The sequence below is a fragment of the Syngnathus scovelli genome, chromosome 17 (assembly GCF_024217435.2).
Source record: "Syngnathus scovelli strain Florida chromosome 17, RoL_Ssco_1.2, whole genome shotgun sequence".
In the NCBI taxonomy this organism is placed as follows: Eukaryota; Metazoa; Chordata; class Actinopteri; order Syngnathiformes; family Syngnathidae; genus Syngnathus; species Syngnathus scovelli.
In genome coordinates this window covers 5,879,618-5,903,110 of record NC_090863.1, presented here as the reverse complement: position 1 = coordinate 5,903,110, position 23,493 = coordinate 5,879,618, and the positions used below count along the sequence as shown (strand labels likewise).

General features: G+C 44.7%; 4 protein-coding genes and 1 long non-coding RNA gene across 9 annotated transcripts in view; 2 read left to right on the top strand and 3 right to left on the bottom strand.

Moving 5' to 3' along the window:
- The window catches only part of agap3 (ArfGAP with GTPase domain, ankyrin repeat and PH domain 3), a 77,102-nt gene extending 70,000 nt beyond the window's left edge, over positions 1-7,102 (top strand). For all 4 annotated transcript variants that reach the window (XM_049748064.2, XM_049748065.2, XM_049748063.2 and 1 more), the window contains exons 17-18: positions 3,542-3,797; positions 4,478-7,102. In XM_049748064.2, the coding sequence (XP_049604021.1) occupies positions 3,542-3,797; positions 4,478-4,702 (481 nt within the window). In that variant the 3' untranslated portion in view covers positions 4,703-7,102. The remainder of the gene's footprint in view (positions 1-3,541; positions 3,798-4,477) is intronic.
- Positions 7,103-11,419: 4,317 nt separating this feature from the next.
- Positions 11,420-13,663, bottom strand: gbx1 (gastrulation brain homeobox 1). Its single transcript, XM_049747000.2, has 2 exons — positions 13,017-13,663; positions 11,420-12,277 (listed from the first exon to the last, which is right to left on the bottom strand). The coding sequence occupies exons 1-2, from the start codon at positions 13,465-13,467 to the stop codon at positions 11,760-11,762; spliced, it is 969 nt and encodes a 322-aa protein (XP_049602957.1). The 5' UTR covers positions 13,468-13,663; the 3' UTR covers positions 11,420-11,759.
- A 1,323-nt stretch (positions 13,664-14,986) lies between these two features.
- Positions 14,987-18,501, bottom strand: asb10 (ankyrin repeat and SOCS box containing 10). Of its 2 annotated transcripts, none has more exons than XM_049746994.2 (5): positions 18,102-18,501; positions 17,092-17,359; positions 16,517-17,021; positions 15,866-15,979; positions 14,987-15,788 (listed from the first exon to the last, which is right to left on the bottom strand). In XM_049746994.2, the coding sequence occupies exons 1-5, from the start codon at positions 18,424-18,426 to the stop codon at positions 15,603-15,605; spliced, it is 1,398 nt and encodes a 465-aa protein (XP_049602951.1). In that variant the 5' UTR covers positions 18,427-18,501; the 3' UTR covers positions 14,987-15,602. The 2 variants fall into 2 exon arrangements, with proteins under 2 accessions (XP_049602951.1, XP_049602952.1); XM_049746995.2 differs by lacking the exon at positions 18,102-18,501 and adding an exon at positions 17,424-18,021.
- Positions 18,502-21,665: 3,164 nt separating this feature from the next.
- Positions 21,666-22,713, top strand: LOC137841073 (uncharacterized). Its single transcript, XR_011088437.1, has 2 exons — positions 21,666-21,770; positions 22,520-22,713. It is a non-coding gene; the product is annotated as an uncharacterized lncRNA (long non-coding RNA).
- On the bottom strand, positions 21,941-22,518 carry h2bk1 (H2B.K variant histone 1). Its single transcript, XM_049747010.2, has 2 exons — positions 22,318-22,518; positions 21,941-22,218 (listed from the first exon to the last, which is right to left on the bottom strand). Exons 1-2 carry the CDS (start codon positions 22,429-22,431, stop codon positions 21,982-21,984), a joined length of 351 nt encoding a protein of 116 aa, XP_049602967.1. The 5' UTR covers positions 22,432-22,518; the 3' UTR covers positions 21,941-21,981.
- Positions 22,714-23,493: the final 780 nt, after the last annotated feature.

The window sequence follows — 23,493 nt, the reverse complement described above, 5'->3', positions numbered from 1 at the left end:
GCGTACATATGTTCATCCATGACGCTTGACCTGCTTTGCAACAGTAACTAATGTGGTGCAAAGGAGGATTTGGACATGTCGAGCGCACGTCGGCGTCCCCTATCAGCTTTGTGCGCGAGTCAAGGGTTGAGCGAGGGGTTAACAGCATGAGCATTTAAGGCTGTTAACAAAAACACAGCCACTCCATCATGGCGGAGGGTGACAAGCTCATTAATGTCACGATATATTCAAGCTCGCCCGTCGCCATTCAGCTCGGAAAGACCTTTTGAACGGCGTCCGCGCGGACACTCTAAATCTGTTCACGAGGGAAGCGGGAAAAGTGGCGACTGCTCCACCTGTAAACGTCATTTACAAGACAAGCGCCTTGTAAAACGCACACTTTCAAAATGCTAACATTTTGCAATCCGATTGGTTGACGAAACGGGCTCATAGCCAATATCATTTAGTGAACCAAGTTAACTATAACATCTGCTAACGGCCATGACAAGACAAAATGAAGGTGGAGAAAAGGGGAGGAGGCTTTTTTTCGCACTTTTGGCTGCTGCCTCGACTGGATTGCTGGCCCTTAGCAACCTTTGATAGTTTGGGGCCCCAGCTTTCATTGGCTTTCTTTTCTTCCTGTGCCTTCCCTCTTGGCCCCCAACTCTCTCTTGTCCCTCTTCTTCTGCCATCTCTTCCCTCCCCTCAGTTGGGCCACATGGGAACGCGACCCTTAGCGATCGCCCGACTGCGAGCTCCGTTCGGGCCGGACGGTTTCTCCTCTTCGCCGCGTCTATTTGATACACGAGCGGATCGGAGGAGGAGCCAAGGGGAAGCTTTGATTGTTGTCGGTGGGACGGACATCCTCCTCTGATGCACCGTCTCGGTTTCCCCTTCCTATAAATCCCCGATTGTCTTTTCAGGCTTGACTAATTGTCCTGGTTTGTTGCTCTTTATTTGAATCCAGTCATGTGTTCTTGACTCCGTGGGCCCGCGCTGAGGAGAATCATTCCGCCATTTGCCACTTAATTAAGTCAGGGTCAGGAGCCATCGCTCAACACAGAGCTCTAATAGAATTATAAAAGAGGCCTTTCTACTGTTAAAGCCGCCGTGATGTATGGAGGTGCTTCAAACGAAAGGCGACACCGTTTCTTCACAGGAATCCCCAGCAAGGTATTCCGGACTTTTGTGGAGTTAAACGGCAATTACCAAGGAAGTCTGGCGTAAACACAACTTGTTCTTAAGCTGGATGCAACACTGGCATTTTTATTGGGAACTCGGCGCTCCCTCCCGTCCCCCGAGCAACAGCCAAACGGTGAACAAGTATGCGCGCGAGGCCGGAGAAATCGCCGTATAAAAGTCCAATTTCCTAAATCTCCACCCATACTGAGAAAATGCAACCCCCTTTCTCCTGTGTTGTCCTGCCACTTTGACATGCTAAATCTGCTGATTTTATTTTTTGGGGCCTCCTGCGGTGAGGAAGTGTCCTTTTCAAAGCGCTTCGCTTCCCCTCCCGAGCGTCTCAAGCCAACCGCTGTTTGGATTGCTCTTCTATTCCAAACAAAAGACAGAAGCGGGGATTACCATTTCACTTCCTTTCACATTCTAGCTTTCCACTAAGACTTTTTTTTTTTTTCTTGCGGCGAGCTAGGTTTACATGGTTAGCGCTCGTAGGGCATGGCAGGTACTTTTTAGCGGCGCGTTTCGGAATGTCCTATTTAAACTGTCGCTAAGCAACTCATAAAAACATCTTTTGTAATGCCATGTATCTTTTTTTTTGCCTCAATCGTAATCCTCATCCTTTTCCCTCACCCTTCAGTTTATTTTGTAACAAAACTTTCTCTCTTTGTTTCACATCTGAGCATCAACTTTCCGCCTCATTTAACTCGTGCCAATTCACCGGGCCCGACCCATTCAGACTCTCATTCAAAGCCACTGATTTACATTTGGAGCCCCATCTAAAGGGTTGTAAATCATACCGTGTTTTTTTCTACTTAATTTGTCGGCCAAAGAATGACGTTCTCTCTCACCGGAAATAAGAGAGGAGGGCGCCACGGCCTCTTCCTGCTCGAAGGCCAATTGATTTGCTAACGGGCTTGTCCAGCTCACAACGTGACTGACGAGGGATTGATGGTCTGACACCATAAAACTCGCCAATTGCCTGCCATTAGGGCGCCTTTGTCGGCCGCACAATAAGCCCTTTGCTAAGAGAAGGGCTCCTTATGGTTTAGCGAGGACGCCGGCATTCTCCTGCGTATTTTCCCCCGCGGCCGTGACAAAAATGAACCTTGTGCTTATCGACGCCGTCTTAAGGTGTTTGGCTTTACAAGGTTGCTTTGTTTTCTTTTCGTAGTTCATCAATCCGCACTTCGTCTTCCACTTCCGAGTCGTCAATTTGAGATACAGCCGTAAGTTAAAAAGGAGTTTTTACATGATTAGGCTAACGATATTGGGGAAGAAGAAAAAAAAGAATTCTTTGGCCATGTCAATCAAAGGGCTGTATTAGCAACCATGTCTTTCATTAGCGCCGCGGCTAAATGTCCCCGAGTGTGAAAGGAAATGGAAACCAGCGAATGTCAACTCCCATGAGAATCTTGTCGCTCCAAAGCGTTAACTTCTGTCACTCATCCACACATCCAAACAACGGCCTTCTCCCGGCACGGCCTTATCAGACGAGGTCACGGGGTCAGTGGCACACTGGGCATGCTCAGTCATTCACGTATTGATATTGATTTTTTTTTTTTTTTTTTTTTTTTTTTTTTATCTGTGCTGGGTTTGTATACGTGACCAGAGAACGAGCATGGGGGCGGTCAAGATGGAGAGCAAAAGATGGCGATAGAGGACGGAGTCTTCTCTGGAGTTCTATTCTCTCTCTTAAGGATGGAGTTAAAGGAGGATGCCCCCCCCACCCACCCCCTTTCCGTCTCTCTGCGGCCATTCAGCGCAAATCGATCAGACTGTAGGACTCCGTCTCCCCCGGGGTGATGCCGAGACACACCGCTTCTTTTGTGGGAGGGAGGGAAGGCACTTCAGACTGACAGCAGACAGCGCAGATGAAAAAAAAATAGAAATCGGGTATTGTGCGCAGCAGACGAAAGCGATGAAGACGTGTAACCTTTAAAAAGCTGCCCCCCCCCTCCATACACTTCCTTCACGTCACTCTCCAGCGTCATCGACGAAAAAGGAACCAGCACGTTTGATGGTTTGATCTCCCGCTGAGATTTTTCCCCATTCTTTGTTCTTCAGCTATGACTGGAGTCACCAGTGACATAATTCCATTTGGGATGTTTAAGTGTCAGGATTATTGGGGGGTGTCACGGCTGCTAAATGTTTTAGGTTTTCAGGTCTGAATGTGGATAACAACCTCATATGCAAGGTTGGCAATTCTTAATGACGATGGAACCCAGGGGAAGCAAATACAATGAAAACAGCAGAGGCCCCAAAAACGAACCCTGTGGAACACCTTATTAAAAAGCTCAAAATAACTAACAACTAAGGCCTAGACTAATTCAAACAAATGTCCAAAATGATTTAACACCACCCGCCATGGTGTACCTTTCAGGGAGGAGAAGGAGCGCTGGATCCGAAACAAGTACGAGCACAAAATGTTCCTCGTGGGGCTGCCCCAGTCGGACGTGCCCTTGGGCCAGCAGCTGCTCCGGGCGGTGGTGGAGGACGACCTAAGGCTGGTGGTGGTGCTGCTGGCCCACGGCACCAAGGAGGAGGTCAACGAGACGTACGGGGACGGCGACGGGCGCACGGCGCTGCACCTCTCGTGCGCCATGGCCAACGTGGTCATCACGCAGCTGCTCATCTGGGTGAGTGGCAGAGAATCAACCAACGTTTGATTTTACACTTGAAAAATTATTTGCGGAAAGAGAAATGAATCGAAATCAGCTGCATCTTATTAATCTCATAAAACTATGATGTTCCTCGAGTAAAATAGAATTATACTGAGAGGAAATACTTGAACTAATAAGCGCCATTATTAATTCTAGTTTTATCACCGACCATCACAGACTTCATGGTACAAAGTCTAATTTCTTATTTTTGAGCATCGTCAACCACATTGTGGACAAATAAGACTTTGACAGAGATTGAAGGGGTGTGCTTGTCATGTGCGCTCTTTTCTTAAACGGATTAAATGAATGGAAATCAAATCACAAAATGCTCATTGAAAGTAGATCAATAAAATTATTGGTTTTCGGGAATGTACTAGTTCTTATCATTAAACATTTATTTAGAAATTGTTTTATGAATGATAACAATCATTTTTAACCTTTGATTTTGTTCATATATTTCAAACCGAGAATTTAAAAACCTAATGAAACTACTTAGTCGAGAAGTTGATGTAGTTAGAAGTTGTTTTGAAAAAAAAAGAAATTTTATAAACGTCATCATTAGTGACCACTATCAGAAATTGATTTAAAAAATGGAGCCCCATCAATGCTCTCTCCAATTGCGCTCAATCTAAGCTGAATGTAATTCCCTGTGACAGTACGGCGTGGACGTGAACTGTCGCGACGCCCGCGGCCAGACGCCGCTTTCGTACGGCCGGCGAGCCGGCAGTCAGGAGTGCGCCGACATCTTGCTCCAGCACGGCTGCCCCAACGACGCCGGCGGCCCCACATCGGCGCCGTCCAACATAAGCAACCGCAACGCCAACCCCAACATTAACAACAACGCCCAGTGTGAGCTCAACCACAGCATCAGCATCATGTAGAACCCCCCCACCCCCTCCCACTGCCTATCCAAGATGGCTCCATGTCAGGATGGGATAGAAAATAGTTTATCCTTTTAATTGTTGGTCTGAGATGATTATGATAAGCTTTAAATTTCTTTTTTCCATATCAGTGAATTACTGCCCCCACCCCCTCAAAAAGTGACGATGGGAAAACAGTTTTGAAATTTTCCATCGTTTTTTTTTTTTTTTTTCCCCAGTCCGTTTTTCAAATTGCCCGACTCAAACACCCTTATGTTGCTTTCCCCTTTCCACTTTCAATGAAAGTTTGCAACACGAATGAAAAGGTTTCACTTCTAGGCTATATATAAAATTTTTAAAAAAGTGGGACAAATCGCTCTGCAAAACGTGTTACGCCGATTGTCTTTGATCTGCTATTCACGGACGCCGACAAAGCAATTTGGAGTCAAAGTGAGCAAGTGATGGCGACAAAGGAGGTGATTGCAGGTGCTCCACCAGCAGTGTTGTGTGACTGTGGAGCCTCTTCAATCACAATTCATTCACGTCCGTTCAAAGCGTGACAATTGCACCATTACCACGTCTTTGTGGGAATAAGATCTCGCTTGCGTCGACCGTCGGTTGACATCAAATTTCAAATAATCCTCATCCATCCATCTTCACTGATCTGCTGTGCTTGGCGTGATCGCCAAACGTTCACGCAGGCTGCTGTAAAAAAGTCGTCCTCATGACAAACGCGTCGTCTTTGCGTCCTGATCATCCATCAGTCTGAACGTGATGCGTTCACAGGACCGATGAGACTTGAAGATTATCAGATCAAATGCGTCGATTGAATCGCTACTGTGACCGCATTTGCCCTTTTATTAACTTCATGAAATTTGGAAACCATTTAAAGTTTTTTTAGCATGATAATTATGTTTGTCGACAAACCTTTTCACGTGGAACTTTCAGCCTCATTTGCAGTATTCTCAATTATGTTTTTTTGGTCATTCGGGCAAATTATTTATTCACTGAGAATGGAAAAAAGTGAGTAAATAATATTTCTAAAAGCTTCCATCTGATCAATATTGCGTTTGTAGAATATGAATTAAGCAGCAAAATTCTCCCATTTTTAGTCCATCTCAGGGGGTGTCCATTTTGCCACTTGACTGAATATGACATCACGGCTTTTCGGGAATGGCAAAATGGCCGCCCCCTGAGAAGAATCAAAACCAGTAAATTTAACTGTGTAATTCATGTTCCACCAACACAATATTAATCAGAATGCCGTGTTTGGACTGGTTGACCTATTGTAAGGAAAATGTTTGACTTGACTTTTCCTTTCATTTTTTGTATAATTTACTACTAAATTATTTTTGGGAAAGTAATGTAACATCCCTGTCTGATGGAAAACACGCATCTCCAAAATGTTTATTTATGTATTTTTTTGTTTTCGTCCCAAAACGTCTTTGTTGGAGAAACAATTTTTGAACTGCCATTTCATCATAATTTATTGGCTGTTTTTTTCACGTTCTTATCGTGAATATTTTATTCCAATTTATTTGTTTTTCCTTTAACAATCTTTACGAATTGACACCTTAACTTTTTCATTCTTTTTTTCTATTCTTACGAAAACAATTTCAGAACTGAACTTTTTTTTTTTTTCTACTTCATAAATGGAGATACTTGCTTTTTGTTAGACAGCGGTGATGAACGTGGCTCCTTCCAAAGCTAACTAGCTTTTGGAGTTCCAGCGTCCTTCATGACAAGAAACCTGTTTGCTCCCAACTAAACAGAAAGCTTGCGCTCTTCTGTATCTAACATGCCGAGAAGGAGGGACTCGCTCTAAGTTTGCCTTTCCTGTTCATGCGGCACGCCTTGTCCAGAAAAATCAAGCTGACCAACCACTGCATTGTAGATGTACCGTAACCATGTACTGTAATCCTGGCCGCCTTATTGACTCGATGGAGCCGCCTTGACGTGTTTGAAACGGTATCGATGCCAACAGAAGAGAAGCTCTCAGCGCAACATGAAGTCTTGTACATATTAGTCGCAATATTTGAGAAATGACGACGAGAACCGCTTTTGGGTCAAAAAGCCTCTTGAACCACAAGCCATATTTTTTTGATATGTTGCTATTTTTCTTGTTGTTTCTCCATTATTATTTTTATTATTATTATTATTATTATGGTACTCGCATTTGGTCACAGCATGACCATCTTTGGTACTTGTGTATAAATGATGTACATTTGACATATTTATAATGCAGTATGTAAATATTTTTATTTGGGGTTGATTTCTCGTATCCGTATTTTCCTTTTTACGTTGAGGAGGTGCGGCGAAGAAGCTGAAGAGTAACTTGTTTGTGTGCTTGGCTGGCTGTTGACCCATTAATAAACATTCAATAAAACCATGTAGCCTTCCCCTCTTGCGGGGAAAACCGAATTGAGTGTTTTGCGATTCTTTTTCAATTTGGAGCTGTTTTTGTCGTTCGTTCATTCATTTCACTTCTTTCATCCCCCTTCTTTATCATATCAGACTAACAGAGCCTTCCGCCGTTATCAAGACAAGTCCAACGTGAGCATCCTGAGGTAAGCCCAGCAACGTATCAACTTCCTGCTTTCTTTGCGGCCTCCAGCCGTGTTAAAAAGGGGATTAAGATAAAGAGGAACGGCTTAGTGTCAGGCCGCACTGCACCGTGAGCGCAGTGAAAGGTCGCCGCGTGTCCAGCCCCCGCTAATCCGCTTCTTATTTGCCGCTAAACTCGTCTCGCCATATCTTCATCCCCTTCCTCTCTCGTGGCGGCCGCCTTTGTTTTGCGCCTCATCACCTGCTTTGCGCTTCCTCCCTCGGCACTGTCGTGACACCGAGCCACAAAAGAACTAAGTCATGCTTCAAGGAGCCTTGTAAGTGAATTACAGGAGGGGGGGGGCACTGCTGGATTATTTTACACACCAGATTTGGGTTTGTTGCAACTTTCCGTGTGGAGTTTTTTTTGTTATAATTATTATTATTATTTTCCACACTGCATGACATTGGGTGTCAATTATATGTGAATTTTTGCTATATCTCATTCCGAATAGTGAGTTTCGGCTGTACATGAAATCGACAAAGATGGTTAAATAGATCGAATCGGCGATGGCTATCTATTTATTTTTGTTTGTTTTAATTTTTTTTTTTTTTTTTTTAGGATGTTTAAGTGGGCGGCTCGGTGGCGCACTAGGTAGCACGTACGCCTCACAGTTAGGAGGGTGCGGGTTCGATTCCACCTCCGGCCCTCCCTGTGTGGAGTTTGCATGTTCTCCCCGGGCCCGCGTGGGTTTTCTCCGGGCACTCCGGTTTCCTCCCACATTCCAAAAACATGCTTGGTAGGCTGATTGAAGACTCCAAATTGTCCCTAGGTGTGAGTGCGATTGGTTGTCTGTCTCTGTGTGCCCTGCGATTGGCTGGCAACCAATTCAGGGTGTCCCCCGCCTACTGCCCGATGACGGCTGGGATAGGCTCCAGCACGCCCGCGACCCCCGTGGGGACTAAGCGGTTCAGAAAATGGATGGATGGATGGATGGAGGATGTTTAAATTATTTGCCAGAATAAAGTTTTGATAGCCGATGAATTAAAGTGTAGATATATTGACTATATAGTGTTTTACAATATTTCATCCCAAAGTATTTCTTTAACGTAACAACAGACATATAAATAGGCAGATTTTTGCAGATTTAAAAAGAGAAATTGACCAATTAATTGGTAGGGCCTCGTTTGTATCAACGGTTTTTGGCTGATGCTGTCGAGCTGTCTTGTTCTTATTAAGCTTCCAGCTTCACCAAAGTGACTCAATTAATATGGTTTTAATCAGTACAAAGACTTGTAGGTGCAAGTTTTGAAATGATTGCAAAGTACTATAGCAAAGAGTCGTTAGCCGGGCAGGCGGGCAGCTGTTTGTTTTGCTCTTTGCTGACGGATGCTAAGCAGCGAGGAGGGCTTTCCGCCGCCCGACTCCTCTCAGACAAATTACCTCCACAATTGCGGAGGTGGCGCAGAGGCTGACAGATGCACAAGTGACTAAAGCATATTTGCAAAACATTTCATCCATATTTGCCGCTTTTCGTCCCCTTTTGAAGACCCGCGGGCGCGCTAGCGTCAATGTTGTATCAAGGAGGCACCGAGCGGAGCTTTGGCTAATGAGCTGTCTTCATTTGCATATGCTACATTACATAGACATTTGCTTCCTGTTACATCCTTTTAACCTCTTTAACTCGTAATTATGTTCTCCCTGCTTCACCCCCTCCCCTCCCTCTCCCCCCTAAGACCTCAACATCCATTCATCAATTTCAGCTTCATCTTGTCTGATCACTACGTCCTCTTCGCACTCCCTAATCCACACATCCCACCTTCCTTGCCTCCTCCTCCTCTGAGCTGTGTTGTACATAAATGCTCCATTCCCATCGCCCCGGCGCCATTTCTACCTCGCCCCCTCCCCTCCCCATCGGCTTTTGCCGGCGTTTCTCTGTTAATTTGCCTGAGAATGCATTAGCTGTAATGAAGGCTGAGGGCCGAGGGAATCCTCCAGGGTTCCATTAATCATCGACCCCCCCCCACACCTCAGACAGGCAACCTTGATTACAAGTGGCAAGAAATTCATTAGAGCCGAGCCTCTGACAACTCTTATCTCCGCCGCTGGATCTGACTCATTAGGCAGCCAAATTAAAGCCATGATGGCCCTGATGAAACTCATCGCTTGTTTATCTTGTGCGATTTGATGCATCTGCCCATACATCACTGTACGGACGCGGCGCGGCCCACCAACGCGCTCACCCCCGACGATATCCTTCCCGTCTCTTTTACCAGGTGCTACATTTTTACCAAACCTCCAAAAGTGTGATAACCAACCAAAATCAGGAAGCGGCTGACCTCAAAAGACAAATGACGCCATCACAGCATCTGAAGTCCACAATGGCGTAAAATGTAGCTATAACCCTAGAACAGGAAATTGCATTTGTCTGCTCGTGATTGGAACGTGATCATTACAATTAGATATCAATTACCTGCGCTAATTAGCATCATTAGCGCTATAACACGGTGACTGCATCTTTCAGCAAACGCAACCTGCTCCCTGTGTCAGGTGTGTAGTTTGATTTTTATTTTTGTTGTATTCTACCCATATTAAATGTTGCCTGTACAGTTAATACTTTTATTTATTTATTTATTTATTTATTTATTTATTTATTTATTTATTTATTACAAACCCCTGACATGCTTTGAAATTGGTGATTTTTTTGGGAGGGGGGTAAAAAAAAAAAAAAAAAAAATCCTTCATTTAATGTTGGTTTGATGGTCAGCAGTCCTACCAGTTGCCCATTTCTGGAACATTGTGGTAACGGAAATTTAGACTTGACTTCCCTTTTAATGAAGATTTTTATTGAGAAGATCAACAAATTCCCAGATTTAACACCATTTGTAAATCAACCAGCCTAGCACCGAGCGGCTTTTGGAGAATTTGTGATGTTTCTATTTGTAAATTGAGTGTCTGCATTCACTAAAGACTTGAATGGAGGTGAGCTTGTCACCATAATGGATTTATGTGCCCTTCACACATAATAGCGAACTTGAGATCAGCACAGTGACAACAATAATGGGATTATAGCGGCAACGTTGCCTGTCACCCGAAATAGCCGTGGCACAGTGTCGTGGAATTGAGCAGCCCAATTAATCAGCTCCCAGGATGTAATCTTCAAAAGTTGCCAGTGTTACAGGCTGCGCTCACATGCAGGGTCACGCAGTTGAAATCCCGAATTCCGGACAAATATTGACGGGGTACAGCTGGCGATCGGCGTGAAATATTAAGCACATTGCATATTTGAGGATTCTTCAACAGGTGCTGCGGCAGGGCTGGAGGCCAAAGAAAAACGTTTTGTGATTCCAGCTTGTCCTGGAGAGCCTTCAGAGAAAGCATACGGATGTGAGCTTGGCATAAAACACCAAAGGCCCTCCGCTTCCCTTTCCTGTCACTGGATGTGGTTAGATATTATTTAGGATATGCACGCTTTTCATTCTTGCTTTGGAAATCGCATGAAGCTTTCTTCATTCGGTGGGGTAGAAGTATTTGGTGGAAACTTAACGCGAGCTGTCTCTGTTCAGTCCTAAAAAAATATCATGCAAATTTTATTCCATTTTTAAGAAGAAAGGTGGAAGTCAGGTCAGCAAAATTAATGTAATCCTTCACCCCCTCGAACGAGGCTTTTCTACATTTTTAAAGTCAAAGCTTGGGTTGATCAGGTTTCAGCCGCCTTATTTAGCTTTGTGTCGTGTGCACAATTTTTTTTTTCCCTTGTGTTCAATAGTTTTAGATTAGCATGGCCTTTTTTGACAGAGGTGAATGAAGGAGAAGTTAATGTCAGTGCTCCATCAGTCCACATGACCTCTTGAAAACAAATCCATCACTACATCTGCAATCAGTGAATCCATCAACTAATTCTTTTAAATGCTTTTCAGACTCCCCAGGCAAAGAAACAAAAAGCAACATCATTTACTTACATTTCTGGAACATTTACAATAGATGCAATGAGTTTTCAAAAATGTATTATTTTTTTAAAAGGTCTTTTCAACTTTTTTTTTTAACACTAGGGCCCAATTTGTCGATTAGATTTTGATACACACAAAATGTTAATTATCGGCTGTGTGTTTTAACATAGTGGAAGATTCAAAGTGGAATGAATCAGTAGACTTTGATATAGAAATGGATTTATTAGATCACTAGACTTTACACTTGTCCCTTGTTTGGTCATTTTCATTTCATAATCTTTCCAACGTGGTTCTTCCCAAACAAAACCTTCTTACATGCAAACATATTGTACAAAAAAAAGTTGAACAGACTCACCACTAAATGAGAAATGACATGCAACCAACAGAAAGATTTGGCCTGACATATAAATACTTAAAAAAAATCTTTACACATTCTTTTCATAGTGCCCATTTTTACTGTTTTGTTAAATATATACATATTCACAAATCAATAAATAAAAGTGACAGCATATTTCCAGTCCTCACTCCAGTTGGTGGAGTCTCGTTAAGTGTTCGTAACTTTTTTTTAATGACGTCATCGCGTTCACGGCCGCGTCCCTTGTTCTATCTGCTGGTGCTGGCTCCGTACGGCGAACCTGTTGACGTGCACTGGGATGGGCACCACAATTTTGGGGTTCCTCACGGGCTCCCCCGAGCGGTTGTTAACGTTGCCGGCCTTGATGCGTTTCCACTTAGCGCGGCGGTTCTGGAACCAGATCTTTACCTGGACTTCGCTCAGCTTGAGCGCATGCGCGATTTGTGAGCGCTCGGTGAGCGAAAGGTACTTTTTGCAGTGGAACTCCTTCTCCAGTTCGAGCAGCTGCTCGCTGGTGAACGCGGTTCGTCTCCGGCGGCTCTTCCCTGCAGAGGAGGCGCCGGGTGGCAGCGCGTCGTGGGGCCCGAGTTTCAGTTTGGCCTTCTGCGACAGGGGGCCGCAGGTGTTGCCGTCCGAGAAGCTTTCGTTCTCGCTGTCCGCCGAGCTGTCATCCCGGTCGCTGCACGCGGCCTCGGCGGACTTTAGGTCCGCTTTCTCGTCGTCTGAACTGTACAGCTTGGTCTCGCCTAGAGAGAAAAAAGAAAAAGTTAGAACGAGGCTTGCGGAGGGGGGGGGGGGGGGGGGGGGGAGTTGACTTTTTCCCCCCTTATATGAGGAATAGAAAAATACAAGCGCTGGGTCAAAAAGAACCCAAACATTTGACCGACTCACTGCTTGGATCAGTTTGACCCAACTTTGGGTGCTTTTGTATCAAGACATGCCGTTTTGAGGTTTTTTTTTCTTTCATACAAAAAATATAAAGAAAGGCAAAGTTAGGTCAAATTGACCCAATTTGCGGATCGGGTTCATTTTTGACACAGCAATTATAAGAGTGTATTTACACATTGGAAAAAAATAATAGACAACATAAAAAGTATTTAGCACGCAAGCAAAAATCATTGTGCGAGTCTTTTAGCTGTATTTAAGAAATCCGTCGTCAAATATAAAACAATAAAACGACTAGTCATTATATCGCCATTACAATGACTTTTACGCACAAGTATTACGTTTTTACGCACAGCTTTTGAAATCATCAAAAGTGTTCATTCAAGTTATACTTTGAAATTTAAACCATGGCAGAAGTAGAGTGATATTTTTAATGTTACTTTAATTAATCGGATAATATTTAAGAAAGGTATGACAAATCAGCAATTAAAAAAAAAGAAATACAAAATGCATATTTGCCTTAAAAATATTTCACTAATTCTGCCAAGCGCATGTCAACTTGTGATGACAGCAACAGTCGAGAAGGAGACAAACGTTTACCTGATATCGTCTGAAAACTTTCCGAGAAGTTAAGCAACTCGGAGCTTTTCTCCCGACCGTGCAGCTCGTCCGAGTGCGGGCTTTCCTGCCTTCTCGCGCCGGGCTCGGCCGCGCTTAGACGCGGGCCCGGCAGCTCCTGGGGCGGGTAAAAGGTGTCCGGCGGGTCGGAGAAGTTGGGCATGGTGGTGGTGAGCGCCACCATGGATGGCACGCCTTGGCCCAAGCTTGCGCAGAAGGTGTTCGTGAGGCGCCCCGCGAAAGAAGCCAACGGGGCCAGCGGAGGAATCCCGGAGGAGAGAGGCGAGTGGGACAAGGCCTGCGGGATGACCAGGGGTCTGTAGGGCATGAACATGGGGTAGCCCGTGTAGAGCAGGTGTCCCGGTCTGGGCTGGGGGGTCCCTATGAGGGAATCGATGGAAAAAGCAGTGCCTTGCCCTCCTGGTCGCTGCATCTTTGCATGCAAACACCCCCTTTTCCCCCCAGCAAAATGTCAAACTTTTCGCAAGTAGATCCTGAGCCGCATCCCCGGAAATGGCACCGTAACGACGTTTGCGCAGTCCGCTTGTGTTTCCCCCTTTGCGCCGCTCTTATTTGTCACATCAACACACGCTGCCCGAGCTCTAGAACTCTTTGGCAACTCCTCCCTCTGTGATGTGAGCGCAAAGAGAGCGAGGGAGCGAGCGCATTGGTTATCATGTGAAAAGGGGAGGTGGGTGGGGGGCTGCTGGTCCCTGGGGGCTCATCCATCTTCCTCAAATTACGCTTCATTTCCTTATTCAGCCTCTGACTTTTTGGCCGTCCTGAGAGGCGGTCGTTTCCCAGTAGGGACTCCCTCCCACCCCCCTACGCCTCTCTCGAGCCCCCCCCCCCCTTTTTTTTTTTTCGAAACCAAGTCCTTCCCCTTCTATCACCGTCGACCACACCAAGCCAATCAGCTATTATTAATTTTGATTGATGATTAGCAATTACTGTGGATTCAAAACAACCAAGCCTTTTGTGCGCCCCCCCCCCTCCCTCTCGGAAAGAGTCTGGAGGGGAGGAGAGGCAGATGTCCCCCCCCCCCCCCCCCCCCCATTTCCCACCTCCCACCTCCCTCCTCTGCTCTCTTGGCCTATTCTCCGGGGCCCCTCCAAACAATGTGTTTGGCCCCGGATAAAGAAGTGCTGCAACAATTGTTCCCTGGAGAGAGATACTTTGGGAAAATTAGTTTCAGATAAAAGGCGTGTACGTGCGAGGTCAACTGCAGCGTGGGTTTGCAACATGGCCAAAGTCACATTAGTTTGAAGGCAGCCGTGAGGGGGGGGGGGGGGGGGGGGGTCGTTTGGTTTCCAAATTGACCAAATAAGCGACATTTTTATTTGCTGTAGCTACAGGGGCAAATTCAAAGTATCTTTGGTCTTGAGGCAATAATGTCAGATCATGTCAGCTTGTAAAATGGCCGTGCATGGGAGCTGATCATGATGATGAGGATGATGATTAGCCCCATTGAGTCCCGGGTGGCCGAGCTCTCCAAGCGCTCGTCTTGATTGCACGCACGACACCAACATCATATTATAGGCCAGCCTGATTAGCAGCGGAGGGTCCCGGCCAGCCTCTTGCTCGTAATTGCACATGTAGAGAACATCACTGAGCCCTCATTTGAGCTTTGATTTTATTAAAATGGGACCGGTATAGTTATTGGGTCCAAAACACATTTACATCGTTTATGTCTCGTGGAGTGCCTATAGGAATAAATGTCAGACCCCCCCCCAAAAAAAACATAATAATTATAATTTTTCTTAAAAATTCTTTAAATGTTCATGATTAATGCGCCTTAAATATATACAACGAATATTTCAAATTGTTTATTGAATGATTCAGGAAGTTTCAGATTGTTCAAACATAAGCCAGTTTTTTGCGCAACTCACTCAATTAGAATCTCATGGGCAATTTAATTCATTTGTTCTAGTCAAAAAGCAAACCACACGGCGTCAATGAATCCAATTAATGCATGGTTTTATTTAATTAATTCTGTCTATAGTTTACAAATAATGATAGCCAATAACTCACTCTCAAAACATTACCATTGTGCGAATTATTTCACTTTTTGAATCAAAGTACTCAAAGTATGAGCTGTAATGAGCTCTTTCATGGTATTCATTTATTCATGAAGATACAAAAAATAGCAAAAAAAGATTTCAAGACAAAATATGAAGAGAAAAATGACAACTAACTGGATTGCCAAATATACAATGGAATTATAATCCTTTATTTTCCGTTTATGCTAGATAAAAAAAAAACTTAGTTAAATTCTCACAAAACACACAGAGGACATTAAAATCAGAACATTTACACGTTGAACAAAAACTCGTCAAGCACGAAGATAAAACACGATTAATATAGAAACGAAGATAAGACGCTATCGAAGATGGACGGAAACAGAAGTGCACCGGCACTAGTTCATCACGTCAAGTCTCTAGCGCCCTCTCGTGGTGCAAGATATATCGTGCATAAAGGTTGAAGACCAATCAAACTCCTGCAATATTGATCCGTAGCAGCAGCAGCAAACCTTTTCATCAGCTTTTTTTTTTTTTTTTTAATACCCAATTAGTGGATATAACCTCTGTAATCCAAAAGCAAATAGTTCTTAATAATGGTGGGCAGGTCTAGTCTAGGTACCACTTTGTCAAGTCTCCCCTCAAGGAAGACCCTCAGTTTGCAGCGTGATAAGTGCTGCAGGGAACGAGGAGTCCGTGCCAGGGAGAAGACCGACTCGTAGAACTCCCGGTGCTCCTAAAAAAAATAAAAAAAATAATATGGGGATTAATTTGGATTGTCAAATGCACGTTTCCACCCGGTGGTAAACTTGCCTCAAAGACCTCAGGGGGTACAGACTCGACCCAGGTGTCGGTGACTTTAAGTTGACTGTAGGCGTTGAGCAGCACTTCGATGGTGCGTGGAGATTGAGAGCAGTGCTTCAGAACCTGAAAATCAGCATCGTTCACCATCATCTGGAGTTTGCCAGCGAGGGCCATAGATTCAAAAGAAATAAAGTAATTAAACACTTGTGAAATGAACAGATTGGGGCTCCCTCCGGGGGTCTAACTGGAAATTATGCAATTAGTGCTAATTAATCTCCTATTAACACTTGCCTAATTAGGGAAGCAGGCGTTTTGTCTGGTGCACGTGGGTGCGCTTGTAGTTGTGAGTCTGCTTCCCGCGGCGTGAGCGACGCTGCGTGTTGTGTCGGCAAATGGGAAGGATTGGCAAGTTGAGAACAAGGCAAGGTGGCAAAAGTGCAGTGATGCAAAATTAGACACCTTAATGGCTAATTGGCTCATCATTAACTCCAAATGATTGTCAAAACTAGAACGGGAGTCATTTGGGTGACAGCGTCGCCTCGGTAGGAAAGGATCTTGGTAAAACCGACAACCGCCAATACTGACAAGTGGGACGGTTCTCCCCGCAGACCAAATTTGAACAAAATGGAAGCACAAAAACGTTGAAAGCAGCTCAGCTACCTTGGGAAGCGCTCCCGGCCACACTCGGATGGAGCCGTGGTTGAGCAGAGCTCGGACAACCCTCTCGGGACTATGGGCAAGTTTGTAGCAAACCACTTTGAGGATGTTGTGCATGGGGGCTTCCCCACCGTAGTCCATTTCGTTAACGCTAGCCCCGTTAGCCAACAGCAGCTCCACCAAGTCCGCGTTGGCATTCTTGCACGCCATGTGCAGGGGCGTGTGTCTGTCCTGGTCCATCGTGCGGATGTCGGCCCCCGCCTTCATTAGAACCCGGCACAAGCCGAAGTAGCGCTGGAGGTCCTGCAGCTCCTGCGGCTGGGAGCAGGCGGCGTTCAGCGGCGTGAGGCCTTCGTGGTTCTTTTTGTCCGCGACGGCGCCGTAGCGCAGGTAGAGCTCCACGTGATCCGTCAGCCCGTTCCTGGCTGCCACGTGCAAGGGAGTGTCGTCTTCGTCCGCAGTGCGTGCGTTAATGGCGGCGCCGTATTGAAGGAGGTGCTTGGCACATCTGCAGATCAAATGGGGATGAAATGGTTAACCGTTTTTTCCAACCTCTACGTACATTTTTCAAGACTCACTCAATGGACTCGGGGTTGGAGCACAAGTGGAGAGGCATATGGCCGTCATCCGAGACAGCGTTGGCGTCGGCGCCGTGGACCAGCAGCAATCTGGTACACTCTGGTTCGCAGCGGACGCAGGACTCGTGCAAGGCGGTGATGCCGCCCGGCGCTAGGTCTACATTGGCTCCCCGTTGCAGAAGCAGTTTCAGGCACTCGGTGAAGCCTCGTCCGGCCGTAATGTGAAGCGGCGTCGTCAGCTCCTGCTCGTATGTCAGCGACCAAAGCCCTGAGACACAAAAATCCGATTTGTGGACAATCAGTCGAGACAGGACTCGTAACTCAAAACCTACTCAAGCTCCTGTAGTTATATCTGAAGTTGGTCCACTCATCTATATCGCTGGTGTCATAAGTGGCGTCAATCAAGTAAGCGTACTCGTCATCGTCCGCTATGCTAGCCAGCGTCAGCTCGTCGCCCACCAGCAGCGAGTTCCAAAAGCGCTGGACGCAACCTGTGGCCTTGGCTGTGGCGATCACGTCGTTGCGGAACGTCTTTGGCTTGCGCCACTTCACCTTTGGTGCCGCGTAAGCCATTGCTTTCTGCCTAACTAGTTCAGGATTAGTACTAAACGCGGTTAGGTGTGTTGTTTGCGCATACGAGGCTATTTCGGGACGTCATGTGATAGGACTCAGGAAATCATGCCAGCGCAGATTTAAGCATGTAAGCAACAACCAATCAAAGGATACAAGGACTCGAAGATGGCAATCCTTTCAGATTGGGTCATTTGGAAGTAATTGAGTTGCAACATTGGTTTATTTCAGGCTACAGAATTTTCTGGCATGTTCTAAAAATAATGCGTTTCTGCCTTCACATCACGTTGTTTTGCCATGGCGGGATGCTGCTCATGATTTGCATACCATCACAGTATATTGTCTTGAATGCAGGTCGCTGGAAAACAATCCTCATAAATTAGACTCCACGCGGCCAATTCCTAAATGAAATCCTAATGATGACAGATGTGGTCTCTTACCCTCCCCCCGGGCCACCCAGCGCATCTCGCCGCCCTGCGGCTCGATGATGAGACCGGCGGAGGATCCTCGAGGAAAGAGGCGCTGCATAGCCTCCAGGTTGCCCGTGTACAGAGCGTTTTGGATAACCACGTCTCGGCACACGTACGGCCTCGGCGTGACGTTGACCCTCAAAGGTGTCCTGTCCCGGGCCTCCTTCTTCAGAGCATAACTCAGCAGATGGTGGGAGGCCATGCACCGCTTGTAGTCGAGCCTCTCCAGCATGTCCTCGTCCAGTTGGAGCGAGCGTAAAGCGTTAGATGAGAAGACGAAGCTGCCTCGCGACATGCTGAACAGCTCGCTCACGCTGGATCATGTCAACAGTGTGCTGGCTGTTGCTTGTTTTGATATTTGCCATGAAGAGCGACAGACGCGCTATTTTTAGTCCCACGTGTTGTCGCTCAGGCCTTTGCTCTTTGGCTGCCTTCCTGCCTACTAAGAATAAAAATAACTCTCTTCGGTCATGTGCTACTCAATTCTCATTTTAGAAACTAAATAAGAGCGAGAATGTGATATAGTTGGTAAGTAAACAAGAGAAGGGCAGTTGGTAAAGTGGCATTAAAGGGGAAGTCATGTTAAAAATATATATTCTCTCCCAGTAGTGTAAACACGGCATTCAGATTAATATTGTATTGGTGGAATATTAATTAAGTGGAAAAACCCACTGGGGTTTATCCATTTCCAGGGGCGGCCATTTTGCTACTGGCAACAACATTCAGGTCGCGAAATTTTGGGCTATTGCCCCATTTCATGTCACAATCAGAGCCCGAAGCTTACCCAAACTACGTTCAGCGCAAAGATAACATTTTGTTATTGTAAATATTCAACAGTTTCTACCGTGCGCTTTACTTTAGATGACGACAACTGCTCCCGTTTGTGCGCTGTTTGTAAAAGATCGTTCCGTTATTTTTCCTTCTCGTGAGTCTTAATGGCTTTTATGTATCCACGCGACTCCCTGCATGGGCGCATTAGGCTGAATGACGAGCCACCGCTGTGCGTCTGCCCCACGTGAAGTGTTCTGATGGAGGAGGGACAACGCATAATTAAGACTTTTAGAGCCTCCTCACCGGGCACCCGGCTAATATCTCTTTTTGAATGATGGACCAGCATTTCTACATTCTTGCCGGGAGCTAAGAGGATCAAACTGGCATGACAAAATATTCAGCAAATTTTTTATTATTTATTTAGCTTCTTTCACAGATGTAGCCAAATTTAATTGACACCAAGGGAAAATTTTGTTCCGAAATTCAACTTGGATTGCGGACATGCCATCTATACCTTAACGACACTTGCTCCTTTTGAAATCGAGGTCATTTATTTTATGTTACAGTTGGGTAATGAATTCCACATTAAACTGGAGGCGAGCACCAGTCTCAAGTTTGAGAATACACATTACCCGAGACTAGGAATATTGTTTTCCGTGGCTGGAGTACATCCTTTTTAAATGATACACATAACGAGTTTATAATATGCATGGAGGCTACCTCCTCTCTACTTTGATGTCTTCCAAATGGCCCGGGTGTCATCAGCAAAACATGTAGGCACTTTCCCGCCTCATTGGCTCCCAAATGTATTTTAAATATCATTCCTTGTAACACAATTATTTAAAACGCTGAACTAAACACTTACTAATGGGGGGAAAAAAGACGGAGACTTCCATAGATTCATTTCTCAAATGGTTGGCCTTGTTTTTTTTTTTTTGGTTTTTTTTTTTTGCTTGTGAAGTAGAAGCAAGTGTGATGACAAGAAAAAAAACATCAATACCATACCGCCCCCCCTCTGTGGACATCTTCCTTTTCTTTACATTAGCCGCCACGAGCAGTGCGGCTTCATGAGTTTTCTGCTTTCTGGTCAAGCGCCTTTCTTTCTCTCCCAAGGCGCTGAACATCAGTTGTGATGAAAGCGAGCCACTTCATTTATGCAATCATTGGCAATTAGTTCCCTCTGATTATGTGCCTCATAATGCTGTTTGGAGTACTGTGGCACACATGCAAGAAGGAGATTTAACTGCAGCCCTCCTGCCACATTGTGGAGTCATTTCATGTACTTTGAGCGTGATGAAATGTAATTAGACTAATATCAAATGCTAATGGATTTTGCAGTGTGGGTTGTTGCTAGTTTAAAGCAGAAAGATTGTCAGCTTATGTGCGTACAGTTGTATCGCAAAGTTTGTATGGCGTTTCTTGATAACTGGATTAGTTAACTAGATGATCTAACACGTCAAGAAATATCAAAGTACACAACAGTGAAAAGAAGCTAGCATGATAACCCGTAATGCTACTTGAAGATCGTTCTTCAGATCACCAAGCAAAAATTGAGATTCAAACAAATCCGAATTTGACCAGCTTCCAGGAATACATCACGTCCGAGAGGTTTCATTTATTTCGTGTCATTAAAAAAGTATTTTGATAGCCGATCAATAATGGCCGTCAACATGGCCGAATGCAAAACGACCCCGTGTCTATTTAGGATGCTTGACATGTGAACCCAAATGAATTTATAGAGCATTAAATTACACCGCAGCTCGGAACTACTCTGCTGGTGTGATTACATTTCTATATTGTTTGAGCGTTGGGCCCCGCTCCACACTTTGTAACGCAGATTCCAATTGTCTCTCGATGCACTGATCAACATGCAAATGGTTCTTTGCTTCACGGTGACAATAGGGAGGTTCATATTTCAGCATAATAGTCTTGGATAACTTTAACCATCGATCACAACCTCATTTCATTGTGCTAGCGGTTAATACGTGCTTCCCTGCCAAGTGGAACATTTTCTAATGATGTGCTCGCAACACAAAAACAAGGCAAGCCAGCCCAGGCGCTGCATCAGTCACTAATGCACCCATCCATAATATGTTTGGTAGCAGCGTGCTTAACGGAGACAGCGAGCGTATTGACTATGCGTGGGGGCGATGTTGAAAAAGTCGAGCAATGGTGTGAAATGCAAAACTTTTCATTTCCATTTGCAAACTTGCTGGTATCAAATAATGCATAGGGCCCTCAACACTCTTAAGAGGGCGCTTAGAAACATGTCAAAATGGTATATATCAGGGGTTTCCAAACTCCTTCACCTCAAAAGCCAATAATTGAAAAACGGTTTCCTACAAAACTTATAGAAATATACTGTATTGCCATTATGCCATTAACACAACCTGTGGAAGATTTTTAAAATATGCAATTTTGAGATTAAAAATTCATAAAAAAAATATGGTAATTGAAGGAATTTGGAACAATAAGACATGACTTCCTGAATAAGCTGAACAATTTGAATGATTTGAACTGGTTAGAAAAGTAGAAGTAGCTAGTAGGTAAATATTTCAAATTAATGGCATGGATTGATGAAAAATTTGGTCATTCAGGGAATTGAAACAAAGAGGAATGAAGAAATAAATGTTGAATAGCAATCACACGAGTCGTATTGAAGCAAAGCGTCGTGTGATTGTAATCGACAATTAAATGATGAAAAATTTCCATCAAGTACTAAAATATTTTAATTTGGGGCGGAACCTTGAGTCGTCACTTCCGAGTGTGCTAATTGCCTTCACCTGCCTTCACCTTATGTTTGTCACCTCGATTTTACCGAGCTGCCATGACAAAATGAATTACGCTGTTGGAGAAGGCTTTAATCAGGTAATTTCAAACTATGTGTGAATGTGTTTATTTGTTCAGTGTTGAACGTTTTGACTCATTTGAAAAATGCAGAGAAATACAATACAGCCCTCAAATAAAAACAGCTAAACAACAACGCCATCTCGTGGCTAATGCGTAGCTGTGTTACCAAGCCAAAGATGACGCCATGAGAAGGGAGGAAATGGTCAATTTATTCAGGTGCCAACATGGCTCATTTGGAACTGGTGTACTTTGTGACCGCCTTGGTGCCCTCGGACACGGCGTGCTTGGCCAGCTCGCCGGGCAGCAGCAGCCGGACGGCGGTCTGCACCTCGCGGCTGGTGATGGTGGCGCGTTTGTTGTACTGAGCCAAACGCGACGCCTCGGTGGCGATTCTTTCGAACAGGTCGTTGACGAACGAATTCATGATGCTCATGGCTCGGCTGGAAATTCCCGTGTCGGGATGAACCTAAAAAATAAACAAGTTAGTATTTATTACGTCCGTGAGTCAAACGAAAAGTGACATAAACGGCCAACTTGGTAAAAAAGTAGAAGAGTTGTTACTCACCTGTTTCAAAACTTTGTAGATGTACATGGCGTACGTCTCTTTACGTTTGACCTTTTTCTTGGCCCTTTTCTCACCGGAAATCTTGCCTCTCCTCTTTGAAAGATCATCAGACATTTTTTTGTTGTGGTTGTTAACACGTTGTTTTGTTTTTTTTTAAGAAATGATTCTCCCATTGTTCTCGATGTCACACTTGAATTTATAGGGCGTGCGGTGCAGCAATTAGTCGCTCATCAAGCTCACCTGTTTGGACTGGATCACTTTGGGTGACGTCACAAATCTTGCCCACCAGAGAAACAAGGTGGAATAAAGTTAAATTCTATGTCTGTGGAATTTTTAACTCGCTTTAGTCGATTTGAATAACTGGCACTGCTTGCACTAAGTAGTTTTGACCACTAGGTGGCGGGCTCGTACCGTTTCTTGGCTACGGTCAGTGACATTTGTGTATTTTCTGCCCTCTTGAGGTGGTTAACTGAATTACATTGTATTTCCATCCGATCTTTTTAAGCCATTACCTGCTTTTTTAAAATTATTATTCTATCAATGTGAGACACAATGAAGAAAAATGACTGTTTCTTTGACTTATGGCTTAAAATATTTTCCTGCAGATGGCAACAGAGGGAAATGGACCATTATATATAGAACACAATGTGTTCAATATAAGATATAAGAAGGGGCCTTAGCCAACGACTCTATGGAGGAAATGACTTGCGTGCCCTTCCAACCCAGTCTTCATGAACAGAGGTGAGTGTTGCAATAAAATTATTTCATTGGGAGGTTGGTTGGAATGAAGTCATCATGATCCCTTGCTTTGTATCAAGAATTGACATTGCTACTTTTACTTGATGCGATGAGCGGTGCTAACAGGGTCTATGTTTTAGATTCGTCTAATTTAGGCCTAACAAGAATTTTTTTTAAAATTTGAATCTCGCCGTGATTGCCATGGATGTCAATCTGTAGTGGGAGGAGAACTGTATTTATTTCCCGGTATCTCACACATACTGCCTACGACTCTTCTGAAGCTATGCCATGAATACAGTTAATCTACAATGCCCGCCGTGGCATAACAAATAATTCATATTGAATAGGTGTGTGAGGTCAGCGAGCGAAAGAGACGACCTCGCGAGGCCGCTATGCAGTGTATATGTGAATAACGTGTTTTGGTACTGAACATGGATT

Bases quoted from the DNA above. Each gene is read 5' to 3' on its own strand.
- asb10 (XM_049746994.2), bottom strand. From the start codon at position 18,426: ATGTCGCGAGGCAGCTTCGTCTTCTCATCTAACGCTTTACGCTCGCTC. The intron at 17,360-18,101 runs GTAAGAGACCAC...TTTGTGTCTCAG, and splicing joins CTGGGTGGCCCGGGGGGAGG to GGCTTTGGTCGCTGACATAC. The intron at 15,789-15,865 runs GCAAGTTTACCA...TATTTTTTTTAG, and splicing joins TACCCCCTGAGGTCTTTGAG to GAGCACCGGGAGTTCTACGA.
- h2bk1 (XM_049747010.2), bottom strand. From the start codon at position 22,431: ATGTCTGATGATCTTTCAAAGAGGAGAGGCAAGATTTCCGGTGAGAAA. The intron at 22,219-22,317 runs GTGAGTAACAAC...TTTATTTTTTAG, and splicing joins TCTACAAAGTTTTGAAACAG to GTTCATCCCGACACGGGAAT.
- gbx1 (XM_049747000.2), bottom strand. From the start codon at position 13,467: ATGCAGCGACCAGGAGGGCAAGGCACTGCTTTTTCCATCGATTCCCTC. The intron at 12,278-13,016 runs GTAAACGTTTGT...TTTTCTCTCTAG, and splicing joins AAGTTTTCAGACGATATCAG to GCGAGACCAAGCTGTACAGT.